Source organism: Tursiops truncatus, chromosome 4 (genome assembly GCF_011762595.2).
Source record: "Tursiops truncatus isolate mTurTru1 chromosome 4, mTurTru1.mat.Y, whole genome shotgun sequence".
In the NCBI taxonomy this organism is placed as follows: domain Eukaryota; kingdom Metazoa; phylum Chordata; class Mammalia; order Artiodactyla; family Delphinidae; genus Tursiops; species Tursiops truncatus.
The window spans coordinates 116,460,943-116,483,095 of record NC_047037.1 but is presented as its reverse complement, the minus strand read 5'-3'; the positions used below and the strand labels follow the sequence as shown (position 1 = coordinate 116,483,095).

Below are 22,153 nucleotides of genomic sequence, written 5' to 3'. Positions count from 1 at the left end.
AGCATTGAATTTCATTCACAATATTACTTCATTAATCTTAAACAGCAGTTCCATCTACAAAATGTTCTACAGCTTTTTCCTTTTTGAAAAGGAGGTAAATAAATGCAGGTAAGATACTCATAACTTCTAGTTCAACAATATCAACTTCATTTCACAGCACTGATTAGTAGAGAACATTTTCAAATAAAGTAGTATACAATTTACAAAAATAGAATGATTATATAATGCAAACACTGTCCTCCATTATGAAGAATATGTGTGTGTATACATGTGTGTATGTATGTATATATACATATACATACTTTTTATAAGTTTCACTATTAAATAGCCCTTATTCAAGTACTTTTTTTCTGGTATCTCTTGAAATAATCACCTTGCTATATTATATGTAAATACATAAAAAAATAAAAGGTTAATCTAAGAAAAGGTTAAAAGTTTCAGTGTGGTTGACTTAAATATCAGCCGCTCACTTCAGTGAAAACCTGATTTGAATTCAAAACAGGTTTAGGTGCCATACTAAGTTTAACAACTTAGTCAAAAATACAGATATAGTTAAGTGTCAAGTACTCAGTAAATTTCTAATGTGCTAACATTAGAGCAAAATTAAAAGTGTGTATTAATCTATTTATCACCCAATCTTAAACAATCCCCAGACAAAATTCATTTATATAACTAAAAAAATACACTAATATATAATATACCTGCTTACAAACACATAGGTAGCCATAAATAAAACTTTATTCTTTAATTTCATTTACAAGCTACCAAATATTATGTATTGTACACAGTGCTGAACACTTAAATGGCTGTAGTCATGGAGGATCCAGACTGAATGGAAAGCTGTAGATAAAGAAAAGATAAAAGCAAAGTAATACTGTAAAGACAAGTGGCAAAAGCATGGTTTTGCCATAATAAAATCAACTGGATTTGTAATTATACATCAGTTCTGGTTAAAACAAAGTCTGAGCGCCATGCGATTCTCAGCTTTGTTTGCAGTCTGGCTAAAGTCTGTAGAGTCCTTTCGTCTTCTGCGGTGATTAAAATAAAAAGTTAAAAACTATAGCAGCAACAAGCAAACCCTGTAACAGGAAGGCAAGGGTTAAGAACTAAAATAAAGTTTATACAGTGTGTTTAGGGAAAGTATGTGCAGTTTATCTTCCATCAGCAGGAGTCCGACTGAGGGACAACATGATTCGGGCAAATCGCTCACAGAGTTCATGCGTGGAGTACGGAGGTAACTTCGGCGGCTCATGGAAACCTTTAATCTCCGTAGAACAATCAAGCAGTTTTGGCAGAAAATCTGTCAGCTTCTCTTGGAGGTTTGCTGCAAATATAAACAATTAGATGTAACTAAAGATCGACAGGGAGAGAAATTATCTTCAACAAGATTTATTAATTTGGAGTGGTCAGTTGATGTTTCATTTCAAAACATGTAAAATCATTACCATTTGGGGGGAAGAAGTAAAACATAAATGGCAACAGTAGTGTGCACAGCTTAGTTTGTAAATAAGAAAAAAAACTGATGCGAATATAAACATGTTACAGAATATAAAAAATGATAATAACTAACATCTAATTCTAACTGCTTTTAATCCCAACACCCCAGGTGTCCACCTGCATTGTTTAAACTTACATTCCATTTCTTGTCCAAGATAGGAACACCATCGATTTCTCATATCTTCCACAGCAAGTATATCTTTCTCTTCCATTTCATCCACCAATAACAAGGGCAAAAATGGGACAATAAACTCATTCATGATAATCAGACCATTGTTTACTTCTCGATCCTCTCCAGATTCAAACAGTTCTGCAGCCTGCTCATTTAATTTCTTAACGCAATGAAAAAAAGAACAAGTTTGTTTCCTTTTTTAATTAAATAAAAATGTAAGTGTTAATACTGAAGGCAACATAACAAGCATGTTCGCAGACAGTATTAGAACAAATGGAAGTCACAAAACGCAACCTCAACCTATTGAGCAAGAAAAGTCTCTTAGAAAAGGCTATGCATATAACAACAGAAACAAAAGCAAAAAAGAAGTGGGAGAAATAATGTTGCCATGTTTTTAAAGCTTAAGTTCAGTTTATTTTACTTTGATCATCACTATAGGGACCATTTTAAAATTTGTTCTCCAGAGGTGAATTTCCCCCAATTCTAAAATTTGACAAGCACTCAAAGTAATTTTAAAAAGGAAGAAATTTTTGAAAAACTCATCATCTTTTCCATAAATGTCAACTCAACAGGGACTGTTATACTTCTTGATACAAAAATATAAAGGTAATCCATTAGTTCATTTACTCCTTCAAAAAATTCTTACTCAGTACATGCCATGTGCCAGAAACTGTTCTAGATGCAGGGGTACCCAAGTGATTAATACAGAAAACTCTCATGGAGCTTACAATCCCTTACAATACAGGGATCAGTAAACTTTTTCTGTAAAGGACAAGATAGGAAATATCTTAGGCTTCGAGGGCTATATCGTTTTCGTTGCAATGACTGATCTCTGCCGTTGCTGTACAAAGGCAGCCATATGTAAATGAATGAGCACGCCTATGTTTCAATAAAACTTTATTTATAAAAACAAGTGGTAGGCTGGAGCACAGGCCAAGTGTGCTGACATCTAATTGAGTAGAAGAGAGAAATCCATGTGATAAGAAACAGAGACATAGGAGACAGATAAAAAGGTACAGGTATAATAAGACGTTTATGTCTGAAGTCTTACGTTTACAGAATGATAAATATGATTTTTAAATAGTTTTAAGCTGAACTTCAAATACAAAAATTTTATTATTTCTTACGGTTATGTTATGTCATTCTTGTGCAATTTATCTTGATTTTGTAGAGAGGCTTATGCTGAAAGTCCAATTCAGCCACTAAGCAAATTATTTAACCTTCAGCAAACAAGTACCTTCCTAGCTTCAGCGTCTTTATATGAAAAATGAGATACTATTACCTTCCTTACACAGTGGTTAAGACGATTAAATGAGGTAAGCCTTTAAGTATCTAGTGTAATTTTTATAATTTGCTTTCAAAGACATGTAATTATTCTGAAATTCGATGTTAAGTTCACTAAATCAAAACATATCCTAGAAACAACTCAAACATAGTATGTCCAAAGCCAACCTTATTCATTCTCTTAAGAGTCCCGAAAGCCAAAGACAGAACTAGTAAGTCAGGCAGCCTTAATGCTTCTATTTCCTTCTTCCCACTCATCTAATAGTTACCAAGTCCTTGATTTCATTTCCTTTACCATCTTATATACCCTCTCTTTCATATTCATTGTACTTCTGCCTTAGTTGAGGCTCTCGCCCTCTCTTCCCTGTCTATCTCCTCTAGCGTTCTTCATTTCAATCTTTACTCCTTTCCAGTTCATCTTCTAGTATACGACTGCCAGAATGATTTTCCAAAACCTGATCAAGCCAAACTTACACCAACTTTACAATGGTACCAATGCATTAGAATGGTGCATAAGCTTCTTCACAGTCTAACAACAAATCCTGTTGGCTTCATCACTTCCACCTAACCCTGTTCCTCATAACTTAGCCACAATGGATTTATCTTCATTTTCTGTTGTATACTTCCCATGCCTTTTCATATGATATTCCTTTGTCTGGAATGTTTTTCTCTCTTCTCTACAAGGCTTTAAACTCTTATTTATCCATCAAGATCCAGATCAGTGTTTACCTTATCTCTTAAGCTTCTCCCCAACAATTCCAGGTATATTATTTTGCATATTTCTCATAATAATACTTATTCTGAAATATAAAAATTATCTGTGTACATCACTCACCAGATTGAATTCTCTTAGGATAAATAATAGGTCTTATTTATCTTTGCATCCCTCAGAATCTGACACTCAGTAAATACTCAATGTAAAAAAAAAGAAAAACCTTAAAGGAACACTAAAATAATCCTCCTGAGGTTTTATTTAAATCCCTATGTGAAACAACAAAGTGTGGCTGGTTTACTAACCTAAAATGATAAAAGAAACACATTCTACCATTTTATAAATGTCTTAGAATAACCATCAAGTTTTTTTGGTTGTATTTATGTTTAAAACAGTTTTACCAAAATATTTCAATATCCCAACACTGTAACGTTTTTACATTAAAAATTGCTTTAACTCATTCAATGCAAAATTTTATATAATTATATAAAACTGTACTTTTTTAAACTGAAATATATATAATTCAGGTCTTCCTTCTCAGGGGTTGATTAAAAACCTTTTGAAACTGACCAAATTAAGAATACCATCCTTAATGGATACAAACCATCAACAATTAAAGTCTTAAAATACACTCAAATGCAGCAAAATCAGCTAAGAGAAAAATAACAAGATCACAAGCCTCTAATATTCACATTCAAAAATTCCGAAAACATACCGCAGACTACAATTAACATATACTATGTAGTTCTACTGAAAGAAAACATTTCACCAGTACACCTACTTAAAGTTTTTTAAAGTACACATAAACCAAGTAACCTATATAGATTCAAAAATCATACTCTTGAATACCTTTATATATTTTATAGAAAAAAACTGCAACTTAGAAGTTCACAATCTATAGTCATGTTAATAGCTAAATAAAATCTAATCAGAAAAAAGTATAAAGATGGAATTTGTAATTTTATACATAACGGTTAGCTGACTCAAGAAACATTAACAAAGTACTCCAGATATCTAGAGAGTAAACTGGTGGGGGAAAAAAAAAACTTGCCAAAAAGATTTCTTACAGTTTATAACAACAATAATATTTCAGCACATAGATAGTAAAAATATTTGAGGAAAAAAATTCCATTGACTAGGTGAAAAAAAACGATATTATACTACAATGAATCCTTTAACATTATGTACACCAAATATACTATTTATAAAAACTCAGAAAAATCTATTCTTTTTCTGGAATAATAATGATGATAATTCATCATTTAGGCCCTCTTCGGTCATCAAAAGAGGGAATGGCAGAATGAGAAGAAATCTAAATATAAAAATGTAATTATTCTGACCTCATTTTAAGAACATTTCTGGTTCATCATCTGTAAAACTTAAGATCCTTAAAGAAGAAGGGATGAAGAATTGAGTGTATTTTCCCACCTCAAGGGAATAGACCCAGATTATAGACATCATCATGACACCCCATCAGAATTAATAGTCAATCACTTATATATGAGTCTGGATAACTGCCCCAATGTAAGACAAAATGATAAAGTAAACACATACTATGTACATTCAACTTACTAGTAAACATTCTCTTCTATAATGTGATATCAATTCTTCATCATGTCCTCTGTATGGGCCTTTGGACAAGAGTTCTTTGTTATTCTGATAAGCACAGATAAGGAACAGCAAGGAATCTATATAACTTTAAAAAAAAAAAAGTACAGCATTACTATTTTATCTTTGTAAAAAAAGGTCAATTACAATTTTAAAGCATTTTAAGTATACATTTAAATTTTGATTATCCAGAACAACATTAAAATAAAAAGTATCATCTGATGATACACTGTATGCCTGAAGGCATCTTTTGAGTAACAGCCACATCTGAAACCAGCAGATAGTTGTCTTAAAAGTAAAACAAACAAAAAACAGAACTAGGAATTAAGAAAAAACTGAGAAAAAGGCCATAATTGATGAATTCAGAGTTCCTTCTGTCTTCCTTGGTATTTATTTCCATTTAGACTCAAAATTAACACTGATGTGAAAGTCAACGATCTGCTTGTGTTTTTTTTTTTTTTTTTTCCGCTACACGGGCCTCTCACTGTTGTTGTGGCCTCTCCCATTGCGGAGCACAGGCTCCAGACGCGCAGGCCCAGCGGCCATGGCTCACGGGCCCAGCCGCTCCGCGGCATGTGGGATCTTCCTGGACTGGGGTACGAACCCGCGTCCCCTGCATCAGCAGGCGGACTCTCAGCCACTGTGCCACCAGGGAAGTCCAACGATCTACTTTTTAAACAACATAATGTCATTTTTGTTTGAGGGAAGGATCAGATTACTTTGTTCCTTTATAACGAACAGCACTCGATTCATTCAGTGACTCTTTTTTAGTCAGGTTTTTTTCTATGTGAGGGCACAGTTCTACTCATTGAGAAAAATGTAAGAGGGGAGAATATCCAAAGGAGATGGGTGAAGTAGAAGGGAAAAAATGCTTCTAAATCTGGGAAATCTAGTGGGATACAAACAGACAAAAGAAAACACTAACATAAAAGGCAGGCAGGGTTAGGCCTTTGTTTTATAGTTAATATTAATATGTTATTTATATAAGTCTAGACCTTAAGAAGTTCAAACTATGGGCTTCCCTGGTGGCGCAGTGGTTGAGAGTCCGCCTGCTGATGCAGGGGACACGGGTTCGTGCCCCGGTCTGGGAAGATCCCACATGCTGCAGAGCCTGCGCGTCCGGAGCCTGTGCTCCGCAACGGGAGAGGCCACAACAGTGAGAGGCCCACGTACAGCAAAAAAAAAACAAAAAGAAGTTCAAACTAGGTTTTAAAAAGGGAATATGGGAAAAATGTTTGAGTACTATATTTGTCTCTAAAACGATTATTCTTCTCCTAACATGCTGTAGGAAAAAATATATACAGCTATATATTTGTATAACTGAAATATGAAAGATATTTTAAGATATTTCCTATGTGTCAGATTTTCCAATCATAACGTATCTTCTCACAAATTCAGAAAAATGCAACATCCTAAAAAGTGAAATACTGTACAGAAACAATGTTTACTGCCAATCAGTGTTACTGTTTATTAATTTCAGGTGCTCAGAAACAAGTCTATAGTCCAAATGTTAAATGTAGAATTATGTGGAAATTAATGTACACATTCATAACAAATCAAATTACACACCTGAAACTACTTCATAAAAAATAAGTTCTTTTAAGTTATGTTTTGGAAACAGCTTTTCCCAGGAATCTGTTTTTGAGAAAACTTAGGGTATGAAATCTTATTTTGAAATAATATGGGTATAGTCTCAGCTAAAGCTTTTTTTGTTTAAAGAGTGATAATAATATTAAATGTTGTTTTACGTCACTAAGTTGAATTAGTTTGCTGGCACATCTACCTTCCCTTTTATAGCTATTAAGTTTCCTGTTGAAAGGTCTCCCCTGAATGACATCCATATCTGGCTTTCTAGACCTGAGTCATCGCTCTGAGAATAGCTCTGAAACTATGAACATGTTCCAATTTTCTAGTGAAGTACACAAAACGTTCTACATTTTATCAACGTTTAAAGTGCTTACACTTCAAGTAATCAGAATAAAATTCAGCAGTCCAGTTACCAAATTCTTATTTAAGATAAAATAAGACTATGTAGCCTGATAGATTCTCTTTATCTTCCAGTTTTACTGCTGTAAAATTATGGTTCCTAAAAACATGATTTCATTTCATTACTCAGAGAAGTAATAATGACCCATCAATAAATAATTCAATTTATGGCTTTCAAGTGCTAAGTTTTCATTAAAAACAAGTTTGACAAAACCTTTTGGCAATGTTTTATACACTGCTAGTAACGGTTACCGCTATATTTAAAGTGGTAAAATTAACATTTCTTTTTACAATATTCCATAAGTATTATTTGTCACCACTACTAATTTTCTAGCTGACCTTTCACATTTGCTATGCTAAGAATATTCACTTTACCAACAAGAACATATTTAAGAATAAGCAAATTATGAAATTTAAACATAATTCCAAGTTATACTTAAAGTCCTTTAACAAATGTTAACTCAGAAAAGCTAATGTAGAAGCTATGCAGAGAGCAAGAAAATGACAGGTTCATCTTGTTAATTCTTATTGCGATAATGAATACATTTTGTCCTTTTCTGATTTCATTAAATTATACAAGAATACAGAGGTCTCTATTTCAATTTTTCTCTCCCTAGTCAGTCGTGTGACCTTGACAAAGTTATTGCAGCACTGTGGAGCCCAGTTTCTTTACCTATAAAATGGAAATACCTTTTAGATACTCTGTTCAATTGTAAGACCATATTAATATTTTTCTCAGAAAACTTAATCTCCAAAATCCTAAAGCTAATTAGAATATCCCTATTAAATAAAACTTTGACCAAAATATTAATAAAATAGAGCTACTGATCAAAACAGTTTTCTATTTCAGTAACCAAAGTAAATTATCTTAAAAGTACACAATCACTAGGACTTTAATAATTTGTATCCAAGTATTAACATTACTTTTTACTTTTGTGTGATAACTTTTAAGATTTTGATAAGTGTAAGAATGATGGCATTGTGTACTGTCCAACGAACAGAGCCGCACTGTCCAACAGAACTTCCTGCAATAATGGAAGTGGTGTATCTGTGCTGGCCAAAACAGTAGCCACTAGTCACGCGTAACTACTGAACATTCAAAATGTGGCTAGTATGATTGAGAAACCGAATTCTTAGCTTTAAAAATTTTAATTAATTTATATTTAAATTTTTGCATGTGGCTGGTGGCCACCATGTTGGACAGCATAGCTCTAGAAGTAATGTTGCATGTTGGCATTTAAAAAAAACAACATTATTACCTCAAGTGGAGGTTTCTTATACTTTACACAATAAAAAAGAAAAGGAAAAAAAAGAAAGAAATCAATATCCCTTTTACTTGGTGGCAGTATTACAGTGTATTTTAAATATAGCACATAAAAAAATCCTTAGTCAAGTAAATTAATGTTAAAGGATACGAATTGAGAAATACGTGTATAATAAGTAAATACACATTAATGAATAATCTATAATGGTCAATAAATCAATATGTATCCTTTTCTTCTCGGTAACAATGATTGCAATTTAAAAAGCAGAAATTCCTTTAAAACCATCTGTAATTTGTATGAGAAGTAATCTAAAATATTTACAGTCGCAGTATTTAGAAGACAAGTGATTAGTTTTCTACAGCTATATTTTTTATAGTACCTCGAAGTTCAGAGAAAGAGACAGATTAGAAACACTATCTCTAATTTGAAGTCAAGATTAAACTCAGAAAGAACAGGAAAAAGGCTAGTGACTGGAAGGTAGATGTTGAAGAATACAAAGAATTCCATTTGCTGGGCTACCAGCTTCTTCGGTCCCCAGCAAACTTCTAGGCTTCAGTCTAATCCTATTCCATTCTAAGTTTCAATTGCAGTGTTTGAGAGCTGATAAAAACAATGACAATAATGCCAGCTTTACAGATTTAGCTTAAAATGGAAAATATATTGTATGTGGGGTATATGGGAACTCTTTGTATTAATTTTGCAATTTCTCTGTAAATCTAAGACTGTTCTAAAATAAAACATTTATTGAAAATATACACTGTGAAAAAAACCTTTTCTATAGATGAGGTCACATCTGAATAGAATACAAAAATTAAGCTCTCCTTTTCATGTGTGTACATCTTGCCTTACCTTTCTCTTTGAAAATTTTCTAGCCCAATTATGAGATACATGGTTGTTTCCCTGAATTTTCTATAATCCTGATGCCATTCCTGTAGGTGAAAGAAAATAGTAAAAGTATATAGATATTAAAACTACAATGAAAACTGCTTATAAATACATTGTTTTGATAACTGTTTGAATTAACAGAAGCAAAGAGTTCATAATTAAAGATAAACTAGACCTAAATCAAGACTTTACTGTCTTACATACAAAACTATTTATCGGTATAATAATAAATGTAAAAATTATTAGACATTGATGAGAAATTAAACAACAATGACTCACTAGAAGAAAACAGAAATACAAAGGCAAGATAATCAGTCAGGTAGGTCATCTCTCTCTCTCAAAAATTCTTCATTGTAAAATTTTATTATTAAGATATCATTACAGAATATTTGGGGTGCATGTATCTTTTCAAATTAGTGTTTTCATTTTTTCCAGACATATACAGAGGAGTGAATTGCTGGATTATATTGATGGTTCTATTTTCATTTTTTTGAGGAACCTCCATACTGTTACCCATGGGGAGAGGGAAAGGAGGAGTGCGATAGGGGTACAGGATTACAAAATACAAACTACTATGTATAAAATAGATAAGCAGCAAGGATATATTGTATAGCACAGGGAATTATAGCTATTATCTTGTAATAACTTTTAATGGAGTATAATCTGTAAACATACTGAACCTATGCTGTACACCTGAAACTAATATAACGTAAAGCAAATACACTTAAATTTAAAAAGTATTATTATAGATCTACATCACATTGAAGGTAGAAGGTAAATGAAACTAACTCCTCTAACAGGAAGCAAAGCTTGAAGACTGTTATTTGAAGCACAGTTTTAAGGAACTGAAAGAAAAAAAAAATGTTACATCATAATAAAATTATTTAACCTTTTAATTTTCCCAAATTTGTGTTAAATTTTAAATGTGGTTGCTGAATACTCTTTTCAGCTGAGCTATGGTGAAAAAGATAGATGCATTTCACATTTCAACAGCCTCTCCCTCCAAAACAACTCACAATTATTGGGCATGTAATGTGACTAAATGATTCAGAACTTACAACTTATAACTCTAGAAAATGACTTAAAAAAATAAAATCAAGATTTTTTTCTTAACTTACTTAATAAAAATTGATTCAAGGAAAATCATAACTAAAATTCAATATAGGACTAACCTAAAGGAGATAGTGATGATAGAAGTGTGAAAGCTTTTATATACATATTATTATAAGTAAATGAAAATAAGAAACATACAGGCCAGTTATTGACCAGCTACATTCTACTTGAATATGAATCATTTTAATTTTTAATTTTAAAAGGCATAATTTCCACACTATAAGTAGACCTTAATAACAAATAAAGGTAAAATTGTCTTGCAAGCATAAAGTTAACTTTTCTGGGGGAAGTATTCAAATTGCCACTCTATTGTCATTAGAATCACCTTAGAAGTTGTTAAGTAGGTAAACTTTTTCTTTAAAGGGTTAGACAATAAATGTTTCAGGCTTTGCAGGCCATGCAGTCTCTGTTGCAGTTACTCATCTCTGCGGTTGTAGTGTGAAAGTGCTGATACGCAATACCTAAACAAATGGCTTGTGTTCCAATAAAACTTTACTTAAAAAAAGCAGGTGGTGAGCTGGATTTGGTCTGTGGGCAAGGTCTGCTGATGCGTGACTTAGAGCAAGACAAAGATATGTGGGATATACAGAATCCAAAAACATGTCATGTAAATACCTATAAGACTTAGTGGCTCTGCAGTTAGAAAAAATATGAGACGTTTTCATAATAAAAATATGCTGAAGCCAATCTGATGAAGCATGCTTGTAGAGAGACTGTAGAATCAAATCACAAATAAAAAATCAAGTCCCGGGGCTCCCCTGGTGGCACAGTGGTTGAGGGTCCGCCTGCCGATGCAGGGGACGCGGGTTCGTGCCCCGGTCCGGGAGGATACCGCATGCCGCGGAGCGGCTGGGCCCCTGGGCCGTGGCCGCCGGGCCTGCGCGTCTGGAGCCTGTGCTCCGCGGCGGGAGGGGCCGCAGCGGTGAGAGGTCCGCATACCGCAAAGAAAAAAAAAAAAATCAAGTCCCATGTTACTTGAATCTTGGAGACAAGGGTAGAGTTAGCAACCAATTTGCCTGCCATCTCTGGCATGTATTGTGTGTCCATTTATTTGTGGCTGTGTTCCTAGATTTTCTATTCTGCTTTATTGCTCGAATTTACCTATTCTTATGCTAATATTATTATAAAGCATAAAGGTTAAGATAATTTGTATTGATTTCAAGTAAAAAAGCCTTCCTACCTCGTTCTTCTTCAAGAATGTCAGGACTAGAGTGAGATCTTTGCATTTCCATAAAAATTTTGAATCAACTTATTAAAGCTCCATAAAACAACTAGCTAGAAGTCTGACAGAAACTGCACAGTATCAATAAACCATTTTGGGAAAAACTGACATCTTTATAATACAAAGTTTCCCAAACACGATACGATACATATATCCATTTGTTTAGGTCTTCTTTATAACGTCTCCTAAAGTCATGCACAATTTTTGCTAAATTTGCTTCTAGGTACTCCACAGTTTGGGTACTACTAAAAATGCTGTTATTCTTTAGAATTTCTATCTGATTATTTGTTACTGGTATAAAGGAATAAAACTGATATTTGACATAAGACTTGTATGTTACAGAGCTCTCTTATTATCTTTATTTATCTCCAATAAATTTATCTGTAGATTTTGTATTTTCTAGGTATAAAATCTGCAAATAATGAAAACTTTGTTTCTTCTTTTGCAATCTCTTACTTTTTGCTTTATTTTTTGTTGCCTTACTGTCCTTGAATTACCAGTACAATGCTGAATAGAAGTGGTAATGGCATACATGCCTGTCTTTTACTTGATCACAAAAGGAAAGCTTTCAATGTTCAGATTTCTTTATATTTGTTTTTGTTTTTCAAGACACTCTTTAGTAGATTAAAGTAGCTACCTTGTTTCTCCAAAGAAGATATACAGATTGCCAAGAAACACATGAAAGGATGTTTAACATCACTAATCCTTAGAGAAATGCAAATCAAAACTACAATGAGATATCACCTCACACCAGTCAGAACGGCCATCATCAAAAAATCTACAAACAATAAATGCTGGAGAGGGTGTGGAGAAAAGGGGAACCCTCTTGCACTGCTGGTGGGAATGTAAATTGACACAGTCACTATGGAGAACAGTATGGAGGTTCCTTAAAAAACTAAAAATAGTACTATCATAAGACCCAGCAATCCCACTACTGGGCATATACCCTGAGAAAACCGTAATTCAAAAAGAGTCATGTACCACAATGGTCATTGCAGCTCTATTTACAATAGCCAGGACATGGAAGCAACTTAAGTATCTATCGACAGATGAATGGATAAAGAAGATGTGGCACATATATACCATGGAATATTACTCAGCCATAAAAGAAACGAAACTGTTATTCGTAGTGAGGTGGATGGACCTAGAATCTGTCATACAGAGTGAAATAAGTCAGAAAGAGAAAAACAAATACTGTATGCTAATACATCTATATGGAATCTAAAAAAAAAAAGGTTCTGAAGAACCTAGGGGCAGGACAGGAATAAAGATGCAGACGTAGAGAATGGACTTGAGGACATGGGGAGGGGGAAGGGTAAGCTGGGACGAAGTGAGAGAGTAGCATGGACATATATACACTACCAAATGTAAAACAGATAGCTAGTGGGAAGCAGCTGCATAGCACAGGGAGATCAGCTCGGTGCTTTGTGTCCACCTAGTGGGGTGGGATATGGAGGGTGGGAGGGAGACACAAGAGGAAGGAGATATGGGGATATATGTATACATATAGCTGATTCACTTTGTGAATAGCAGAAACTAACACAACATTGTAAAGCAATTATACTCCAATAAAAATATTAAAAAAATACAACACAAAACAAAAAATAAGTGGAGAAAAATAAACGACGATTATATTATAAAAATAATAACTGTTTTCTGTATCCTTCCTTGTATCTGTTAATGTAGTGAATTACACTAATTGTTTAAGGGAATATAAAGTAATTAAGTTTGTAAATGAGAGCAGTCATTAATCAAAGGCACTCATGAAAGCAAGTTAAAATTTACCAAATTTATAAGTTTTTGAAAAGACAATGTATAAAGTTAAATTTAAAAGCTTGAAAAAATACTAGGTGTTTGAATTGGTAACTTAAAAAAATATTAGTTTTAAAGCCAAACTTAACACAAAGAGAATATTTTGCACAAAAATTACCACAGGCATGATACGACTACTCATGTGTGTGCTCGAGATCTCTCACACAACACTGTCCAATAATGACAAATATATATGGCATACAATGATTAAAACGAATTTCTAACTTCCCCCCAAAATATCTGATGAAGCAAAGAAAAAATATAGCATGGCTTCACTGTAGTACAGTATTTAAGAACATAGGTTCTGTTAACAAAGTTGTGACGTGAAGCTATGAGAACTTTAGGCAAGTTACTTCAACACTCTATGTCAAATTTTCTCACGTGCTTAGCTGTACTGAAATGAAAGATTACTGAATTAAACAATTCCTCAATCTACAGTTCAACCTCTCAAAAGGCACATTACCTCATACTCCTCCAAGTTTACTTCTTCAGGTTTTATCATTTCAATTTTGGCTTGAGCAACTTTCATTATGTTGTGACACCTTCAAATAAAAGAAATGTATTTCTAAATCAAAAGCAAACTCCATAAAGACTGAACAACATGTGTTATACAAAACTAGACTACCCAACACATATGAAAATGAAATCCACTATCACTGAGTAATATTTTTTTGAGGAAACAACTTTCAAATACTTAAGTGAAAAATGTGTTTTTTGGACAATACCAGATAGTTACAAAATATATAAAGAAGACAGAAGCAATAATTCTAATTCAAATTTACCATGTTATATTTATTGATACATATGGCTTTTAAATTATATTCTATTAATAAAGATGGAATATGTAAAAAAAAATTAAAAATTTATAATGTATTATTAAGTAAGCTCCAGAGACATGAAATCTTATTTTCCTCCAAATGGTATTATTCATAAATAGTAAAAAGGAATCCAAAATGTGCCTATCATTTCAGGTAGGACTGGAAACATTTCAATAGATTTTATGATCAGAACCATTGCTAAAGAAATCCGCCCAAAATATATTTCGTTATCACACACATTTTACTCTGGATTTCAAGCACAAGAGAAATCAGATTTCTTAAAACAAACTATTTTTAGTTGCCAGGGCAAATAACTGCAAAAGACTGAAAAATCAACGTGAGTACTGCATAAGTATCCTCCCCAAATTCAATAGCATATACTCATTGGAACATAGTATACTGACAGTCCAGATAATGAGGGTTATAGCTTCTGAGCTCTTCACAGTTATATGTAACAAAATAAGTGATGCCAACCTTACTACTAATAAAAATATTAATAGCCAATACTCACTGAGCATTTACTGTCTACCAGATAATGCTCAAAACCATTCACCTGTATTATTTCACTTAATCCTAAATTTCACAGCAGACACATGGTGAGGCAGAAATTAAACCTGGATGCTTTGTTTTCCCTCATACTCTTCTCTACTCACATATTTTTAATTCACTATTTTTGAGACATTCATGAAAGGATAATCATTTACTTCAGAATTTAAATGTGTTTACAATGAACTCCAAGATAGTATAAATGTTTCTGTATTCTAAAATAACTTTTCAGTACTTTGGATCTTTACCTAAGGCCTAAATTGTTTTAAATAGTATTCATTCTAATTAGATTAAATTTAAATTTTTAACATTAGTAAATAGTTTTATAGGAGTTTCTAAGAGAAAACAGTTTTTGGTAAACCAAAATTAATTTAACCATTCTAAGCCTTCTCTTTATGTCAGGAGATGTTTAATTACTTTATTTGTACATATAATTACTTTTCTCCAGTGGTTCTCACACAAGGGTGATTTTGCTCCCTCAGGGGATATCTGGCAGTATTTGGAGACCGTATGGGTTGTCACCAGTTGGAGAGTACTACTGGCATTTAGTGGGTAGAGGCCAGGAACATTACTAAATATCCTACAAATTACAGGACAGCCCCCTCAAAAACAAAAAATTATTTGGCCCCAAATATCCATAGTGGAGAGGTTGAGAAATTCAAATATTAAGTCCCCAAAGGGCAGTGATAATTATATTATACTCTTCTGTGTATCTTTACATTGCCTAGCTCAGTACCTTAGTTCACAATTAAAATGTACTAAAGCGATCTAAATTATTTTTACTTCAAACTTTTAAAGGTCATGATTATAAATCTCAAATAAATTACAAAGCAATTGTTCACATTAAGTGAAGTCAAATTTTGTACTGCATTTATTGAAATATGTCTGTGTATGTGTAAAATAAACATTCAAAAATTGCACTGGGAACTATAAAAAAGACAAGGACAATTTGAGCATACGAATAAGATATTAAACATTTTCAAATTACCTTTCATCAAAACTCAAATTTCTATCTCCAAATTGTTCTAGCAATGTTTTCTCAATGATTTTCTTTGGAGCCTGATTCTGGATAAAGTAGACTACTACATGATGTAATCGATAGTCTGTTTCTGGTGGGGTATCTTCTTGGGCCAATTTAACCAACCTTGAATATTCCAACTTAATTGCCTAGAAAATACAAGACAATGTCAATCTTGGTTAATTATAATAATTAAAATCTTTCAATATTATAACTTAATTATCCTTACAGTGAAATATGCTTTTTTCCTTTTAAAATATTACAAATAAGGAGGTAGTACATCTAAGAATATTGTCCCATGTTCCATAGTTTAAATACATCTAAGCTTACCATGTGAGTAACTTCATAAAGCTTATCAGAGCCTGGTCAAAGTCTATTCAGAGGCATAAGACAGAGATACTAGGTATATCACCTAACCTACGCTCAGTTTGATGTACCCCTCTAATGTTTCAAATTCTAGGGCTGAACTGCAGTTCCCTAGAATACCCATATCTGAAAGAAAATGGCTGGCTCTTAAATGCATAACATCACCACAATTAACTTCAATTGCAGAGCTGACAAATAAGGGATGAAAAGCAAGTTTTTTATTTACCATAAAATAAATTTTTCATTGTTTCAAAAATATTTGAATTTTATCAGTGTAATGATAATTAATGCATAATATCACTATTACTACCTTGATACGTGAGCTTACTTTTTCTTTACAAACACCTTAGAATTCATATTATAATGGGAAACAATAAATACTAATGCATGTTCCCACACATAAGCAAATGATTTGGAAAATATCTGCTCATAAAGAAATATGTGTACAGTTATATATAAAATACTACTATAAATAAGAAGCCCATATAGTTAAACATAACACTTTAAAAATATTCATTTATATTAGACACATCTAAATTCTAACTCTGCTAACCATAAAACATTTGAGGCTATATGCAAAATATATTTTACAAAAAGTCCATTCTACTGGAAAGGGTTTTTCTCTTTTCTTTTAAATGCATGCCTTTCTTAAGCAATTCTTGGCCATCCAGAAACTACCACCTATTGGGCTGTATTTTATAGAATTGAGAAAACGTAACTGAAAAACAGTAAATGAAATATTCTAGTTATATATTCTTAGGGGAGCTAATAAGTCCTTTCTATTAATATATAGCTTAGCATTATAAATAGAGTAAGATAATTACTCTATGGCTAAAATAAATTATTCCAATTTTATTTTCAATATACATGTCATTCTAAAGTGTTACTGCTGTGGTTAAAAACAGCCATGAAAATTAACTATATTTAGTCATGTAAGACTATCATGGCTCACTTTACTGCATGTTTTGCTTATAAACTCTTTAATCTTCCCAATTTGAGATTAAAAATTTTTCCAATTTGAAAAAAAGGCACATGATCATTTAATAACTGAACTATACGGAATTTGAGAATAAGTGTAAAAGAAAAACAATAAATAACTGTTCTTCCTTATTATGGCCCTTAGACAATGATTGCCATAGGCTATTAGAAGGTTTTTGGATATTTAAATATTTCAGATGTCATCCTTTTGGCCGAAATTAGTATGACCAGAATAAAATAAATTTGTCTCTTAAATAATATTATAGGTTTAGGCATAAGGAATTACAACACTAAATGATTATCCATTCCCCCCCGCCACCTTCAAAACACAGGCTGTGATTTTTTTTATAAATAGTAAATAGATTTCTATTAGAGCTAGAATATACATCACCTTTAACTCTACGATTATGTTTATCTCTTGATTTTTCTCTATTTAAGATTCTCCCAATTTTAATGAGTAAATGCCAAAGTTATAATCTATAGGTGTTTTATTAAACCAGAGAGGTAGAAAGGTACTTCTAAATATCTAGGAGCAATTTTTCAACCACAAAATACCACATTTTATCAGCATAAATTAATTTATCAACTATTTTTTTTTTTTATGAACTTCCTTCACAAGAAGTTTTCTGACTTCTACAGTATACTGCAACCATACATATTCCTTCAGATTTTCAACAAGGTGTTCCACACTGGTATATTTAGGAGAGCTGTACACAATCTACCGTTAACATTTAACATGGTCCTACTAATCAGGCTCAGTGTTAACCTATTTAGCTTTATTTCCTGTTACTCTTCTACCCAGATCAGGGTCGACTCCCCACAAATGCACACGTCTTTGCTCCTTAAGTTCCCTACATGCATGATGTCCTTGATCATTCCCCATCTAGCCACACATGACTCATTCAATGAGACTAGTTAAAGTCTCTCTTTTTTGAAATCTTCTTCCAAACGATTTCTACTTAGACTTTTTTCTACTTTTCTAAATCATACGATAAAACATATTCTAAATTTATAACTTCTTACAGACTATTTTGATGTAAGTAGATGTATACACTAGAAAATGTCAAAAATACAAACATACAGTAAACTCTGGAGGCAGTAAGATCTAAGGGAAAATCAGCTGGAGTAAAATTCAGAAAGCTAGGTATATCATTTTATTTTTAAAATTGTTTATTTTAAAAACTGATAGTGTACTACGAGATGAAGAAAAACTACTTCAAATTCCAGAGGGTCAGAATCATATAGGTTATATTCTTTGAGCACAATGTAATATAAATAGGAATTAAAAATAAAGATAATTCCCAAACTAAACACTTAGGAATTTTAAAATACTGTTCTAAATTATTCTTGGACCAAAGGAATCAAAATTATATTAATACTGGGAATATGAGATCTCAAAACCTAAAGGACACAGCCAGATTGGTAAAGGAAAATTCCAGCTTAAGCAATACAGAATAGCATTTACTTCAAGAAGCTAGAAAAAGAAAATAAACCAAAATAAAGTAGAAGAAATAAAATAATGTGGCAATTAGATAAAGACCACCAAAGGCTTTTTCTTTCCAAAGAGCTGAATGGAAGACCAAAAAATGGAGAAATCAACACCAGAAATAAGGAAGGTGATAATACCAAAAATACAGGAAGAAGTTTTAAAATCTATAAAATAATAATACATAACTTTATACCAATAAACTATAACATCTTCATTAAATAGATGATCATCTAGGAAACTCTAAGTTATCAGAATTACTTTAAGACGCAGAAAAACTGAAGAGATGCAGAAAAAATATAGATAACTGAAAAGGCTGCCTAAGATCTATGCCCAATAAAGAAATTAGGCCCATTCTGTTTCAGAGCTGTGCTGTCATGTCAGATCTTCAAAGACAAGATGATTCCTGTATCTAAACTGCTCTGAACCTGAAAAAGGGGAAAGCCTCCTTAATGATTATATAAAACTAGTATAATCTGATATCAAAAATTGACAAATATTTTTTAAAAAAAGGAAGTATAGATCAATTTTGTCAGTAAACATAGATGCCAAGACCCACATCTTAGGGGAGCTTGTGTACATAAAAACTACCTTGTGTACATAAAGAATATATAGGAACAGATAGTGTTTACAATGATTAAAAAAAAAGACAGATGAATGCTAAGATCCTTACTTTGCAAGGATTAAGGAGAAATCTGTTCAGCATCTCAAATAGATGCATTAAAAAATTATCTAAATTCCAATACCAGCCAGTTTAAAAGACAACTCTTAACTGTAAATTTAAGAAAGTGCTTTTAAATTTATGAGAGGATCTGTAAAAAACCAATACTACACATTCTATTTAATAATAAAACACTAGAAACATTCACATTACACTCAGGAACTAAACAAAGGAGTTTACTACCATTATTTTGTTATTTATATTCTGAAAAGGCTGGTCAACATAATAAAACCAGAAATAAGAAATAAGTATAATGGAAATTATCCCAATAATGAGATAGTTATTGGGAGGCAGTTTACTGAAATAATCAAAAGAATCAACCAAAAAATTATTAGAAAATACAAAGGGTTCAATAAAATAATTGGATACAATATAAATACATAAAAGTAATTAGTTTTTCCACTACCTACCCTACCAATAATTTGGTATTAAAAGTGAGGATAAACTCAATTCACAGAAATAATTTTTATATATCTAAGATTAGATTAAAAAGGAAGGTATAAGACCATTATGAAGTAAAATTATAAAACCTTACTTAAGGACATAAGAGAGGACCAAAAAACCGAAGATTCATATCATGTTCCTTTCTGAGAAGACTAAAAATACTGAAAAATATAATTATCCACCTCACTGTAACTTAATATAATGCAAGTACAATCAAATTCTGAAAGGATTTAAGGAGACAAGTTGCAGTTGGTTAAAAATTATCAAAAAAGAAAAAATGAAATTTGCCAAACTTTCCATTTATAAAAGAAAAAAAATTAAGAGGTGTTTCTACTACAAAATATATTACAAATAAATGGTCCATAATGTAAATAAGTGTAATGTTCAAAAACAGAAAAATGATCAATGGAACAGAGAGACCCAAAGAGATCCATTTATAAATGGGATTTAATATACAATACAGTATTTTAAGTCAGTGTGCAAAGAATGCATTAGTCAAAGTGTTATTAGTCATGATACGTTTGGACTTTTTGGATATTTCTCTATTTGGAGAAAACTGAAATCTCATATCTGGGAATCAAACAATAAAAATCATTAAAGTAACAATTAAAGATTTACATAATTTTAGAAGTGATCATATAGTCTCAAATCCATTAAGGAAATATTGCTATATTTTATAAGATTAAAAACATTATGTACAGTTAAGACACCAAAAACAAATTTAAAGATAAATGACAAACCACAAAATACAATTTTCAAATTATAGATGAATCAAAATTCTTAGCAGATCAGATGCTCATTTAAGTTAAAAAAAAGAAAAAAACAAAAAAAGTGTGCAAGAAATGGACAGGCAGTTAACATAAGAAATACCAACTGCCAAAAAATTTATAGAAAGATACTTAGCCTAACTAAAGATCAAAGATACATAAAATAATGGGATTACCCTTTTTATATCATTTTGTCAGCTAAGCATCAATGACAGTACATTGGAAATTCTACTACGCTATGTTCACATGAGTTTTCAAATGATATATGTACAAGAATGTTCACAAAAATACTGGCAATGACCTAAACCAGCAACAAAAATGGTAATGATGAATTTAATAAAAGTTACAATTTGTGAGTGTTCTTTATGTGACACTGACACTTTATGTGATAGACACTGTCCAATGATGTCTACATGGATTATCTCATTTAATTCTCAAGATAACTTCTCGTTTATAAATAAAAAACAATGGCCATGATAATGTCAGTAAATTGCCTAAGATCACACAATTATTAAGTGATAAAGCTAGAATTTAAACCCAGGCATCTGAACATAGAGCCTTTGCTAGTAACAGCTCGCCTGGGACAGAACTTTCTAACCTAGGCCATGAATAAGCTGTAAGAATTCTGAGATACTAATCCCATCAGCCTTTATGGTGGCCAGATCCATCACTAGATCCATCCATGTTTGTCATAACAAGGAAAAAACTGGAATGCCCTGCTCTAAAAAAATGTTTAAATAAATTTTGGTAAGCTCAACAGGAAATAAAATGTACTTATGAAAAACAATAAATCTACAAATCATGACATGAATAATCATCCACCACATTACATGAAAAAAAAAAACTAGAAAAAGAAAAGATAGAGCATACTTCTATTTTTATTTAAATTATAATGTATGGATGAGTACTGAATATCAGTCTCATTTATCTACCTAAGAGCATATACAAGAAATAATCAACAGAAGCTAACTGTGGAGTGAAAATTAAAAAGTGAGAGAGAAATGTTTTCATTCTATGTTTTGGTATATGTATATTTTATTAGTTTAAACATCGCTTTCTCTAAGAAGCCCTCTAGATAACAGCTCTGTTTTTCCATTATAAGGTCTCTTTCCACAAACTGCTCCTTTAACATACTAATTATGACTCTAATTAGTGTTTGCTTTCCCCTAGAAAATAAGCTTCATTAAGGCAGGAACTCAGTCCATCATTTCCCCAGCTATATTCATTGGATTTAGTACAGTACCTTGATATAAGCAGGTAATACCTTTTGAATATGCCCATCAACAGAATGGAAAAAAAATAGTGTAGTCATACAACAGAATACCATAAGAGAATGAACAAATTCTAACTATATCCAATAATATATATGAAGCTCCAAACATGTTCCTCAGTAAAAGCAGCCAGACACAAAAGTACCTATAGTAAAAGATTCTAGGTATATAAAGTTCAACAA

General features: G+C 32.1%; 1 protein-coding gene across 5 annotated transcripts in view; it reads right to left on the bottom strand.

The window, feature by feature from the left end:
- Positions 1-720: 720 nt before the first annotated feature.
- Positions 721-22,153, bottom strand: part of USP25 (ubiquitin specific peptidase 25) — a 138,493-nt gene continuing 117,060 nt past the window's right edge. For 4 of the 5 annotated variants that reach the window (XM_073804390.1, XM_019922544.3, XM_019922542.3 and 1 more), the window contains 6 exons: positions 15,909-16,087; positions 14,020-14,098; positions 9,374-9,453; positions 5,238-5,361; positions 1,634-1,829; positions 721-1,324 (listed from right to left, as the gene is read on the bottom strand). In XM_073804390.1, coding sequence (XP_073660491.1) covers positions 1,152-1,324; positions 1,634-1,829; positions 5,238-5,361; positions 9,374-9,453; positions 14,020-14,098; positions 15,909-16,087 — 831 coding nt within the window. In that variant the 3' untranslated portion in view covers positions 721-1,151. The remainder of the gene's footprint in view (positions 1,325-1,633; positions 1,830-5,237; positions 5,362-9,373; positions 9,454-14,019; positions 14,099-15,908; positions 16,088-22,153) is intronic. The other variant, XM_073804389.1, reaches the window with a different exon arrangement.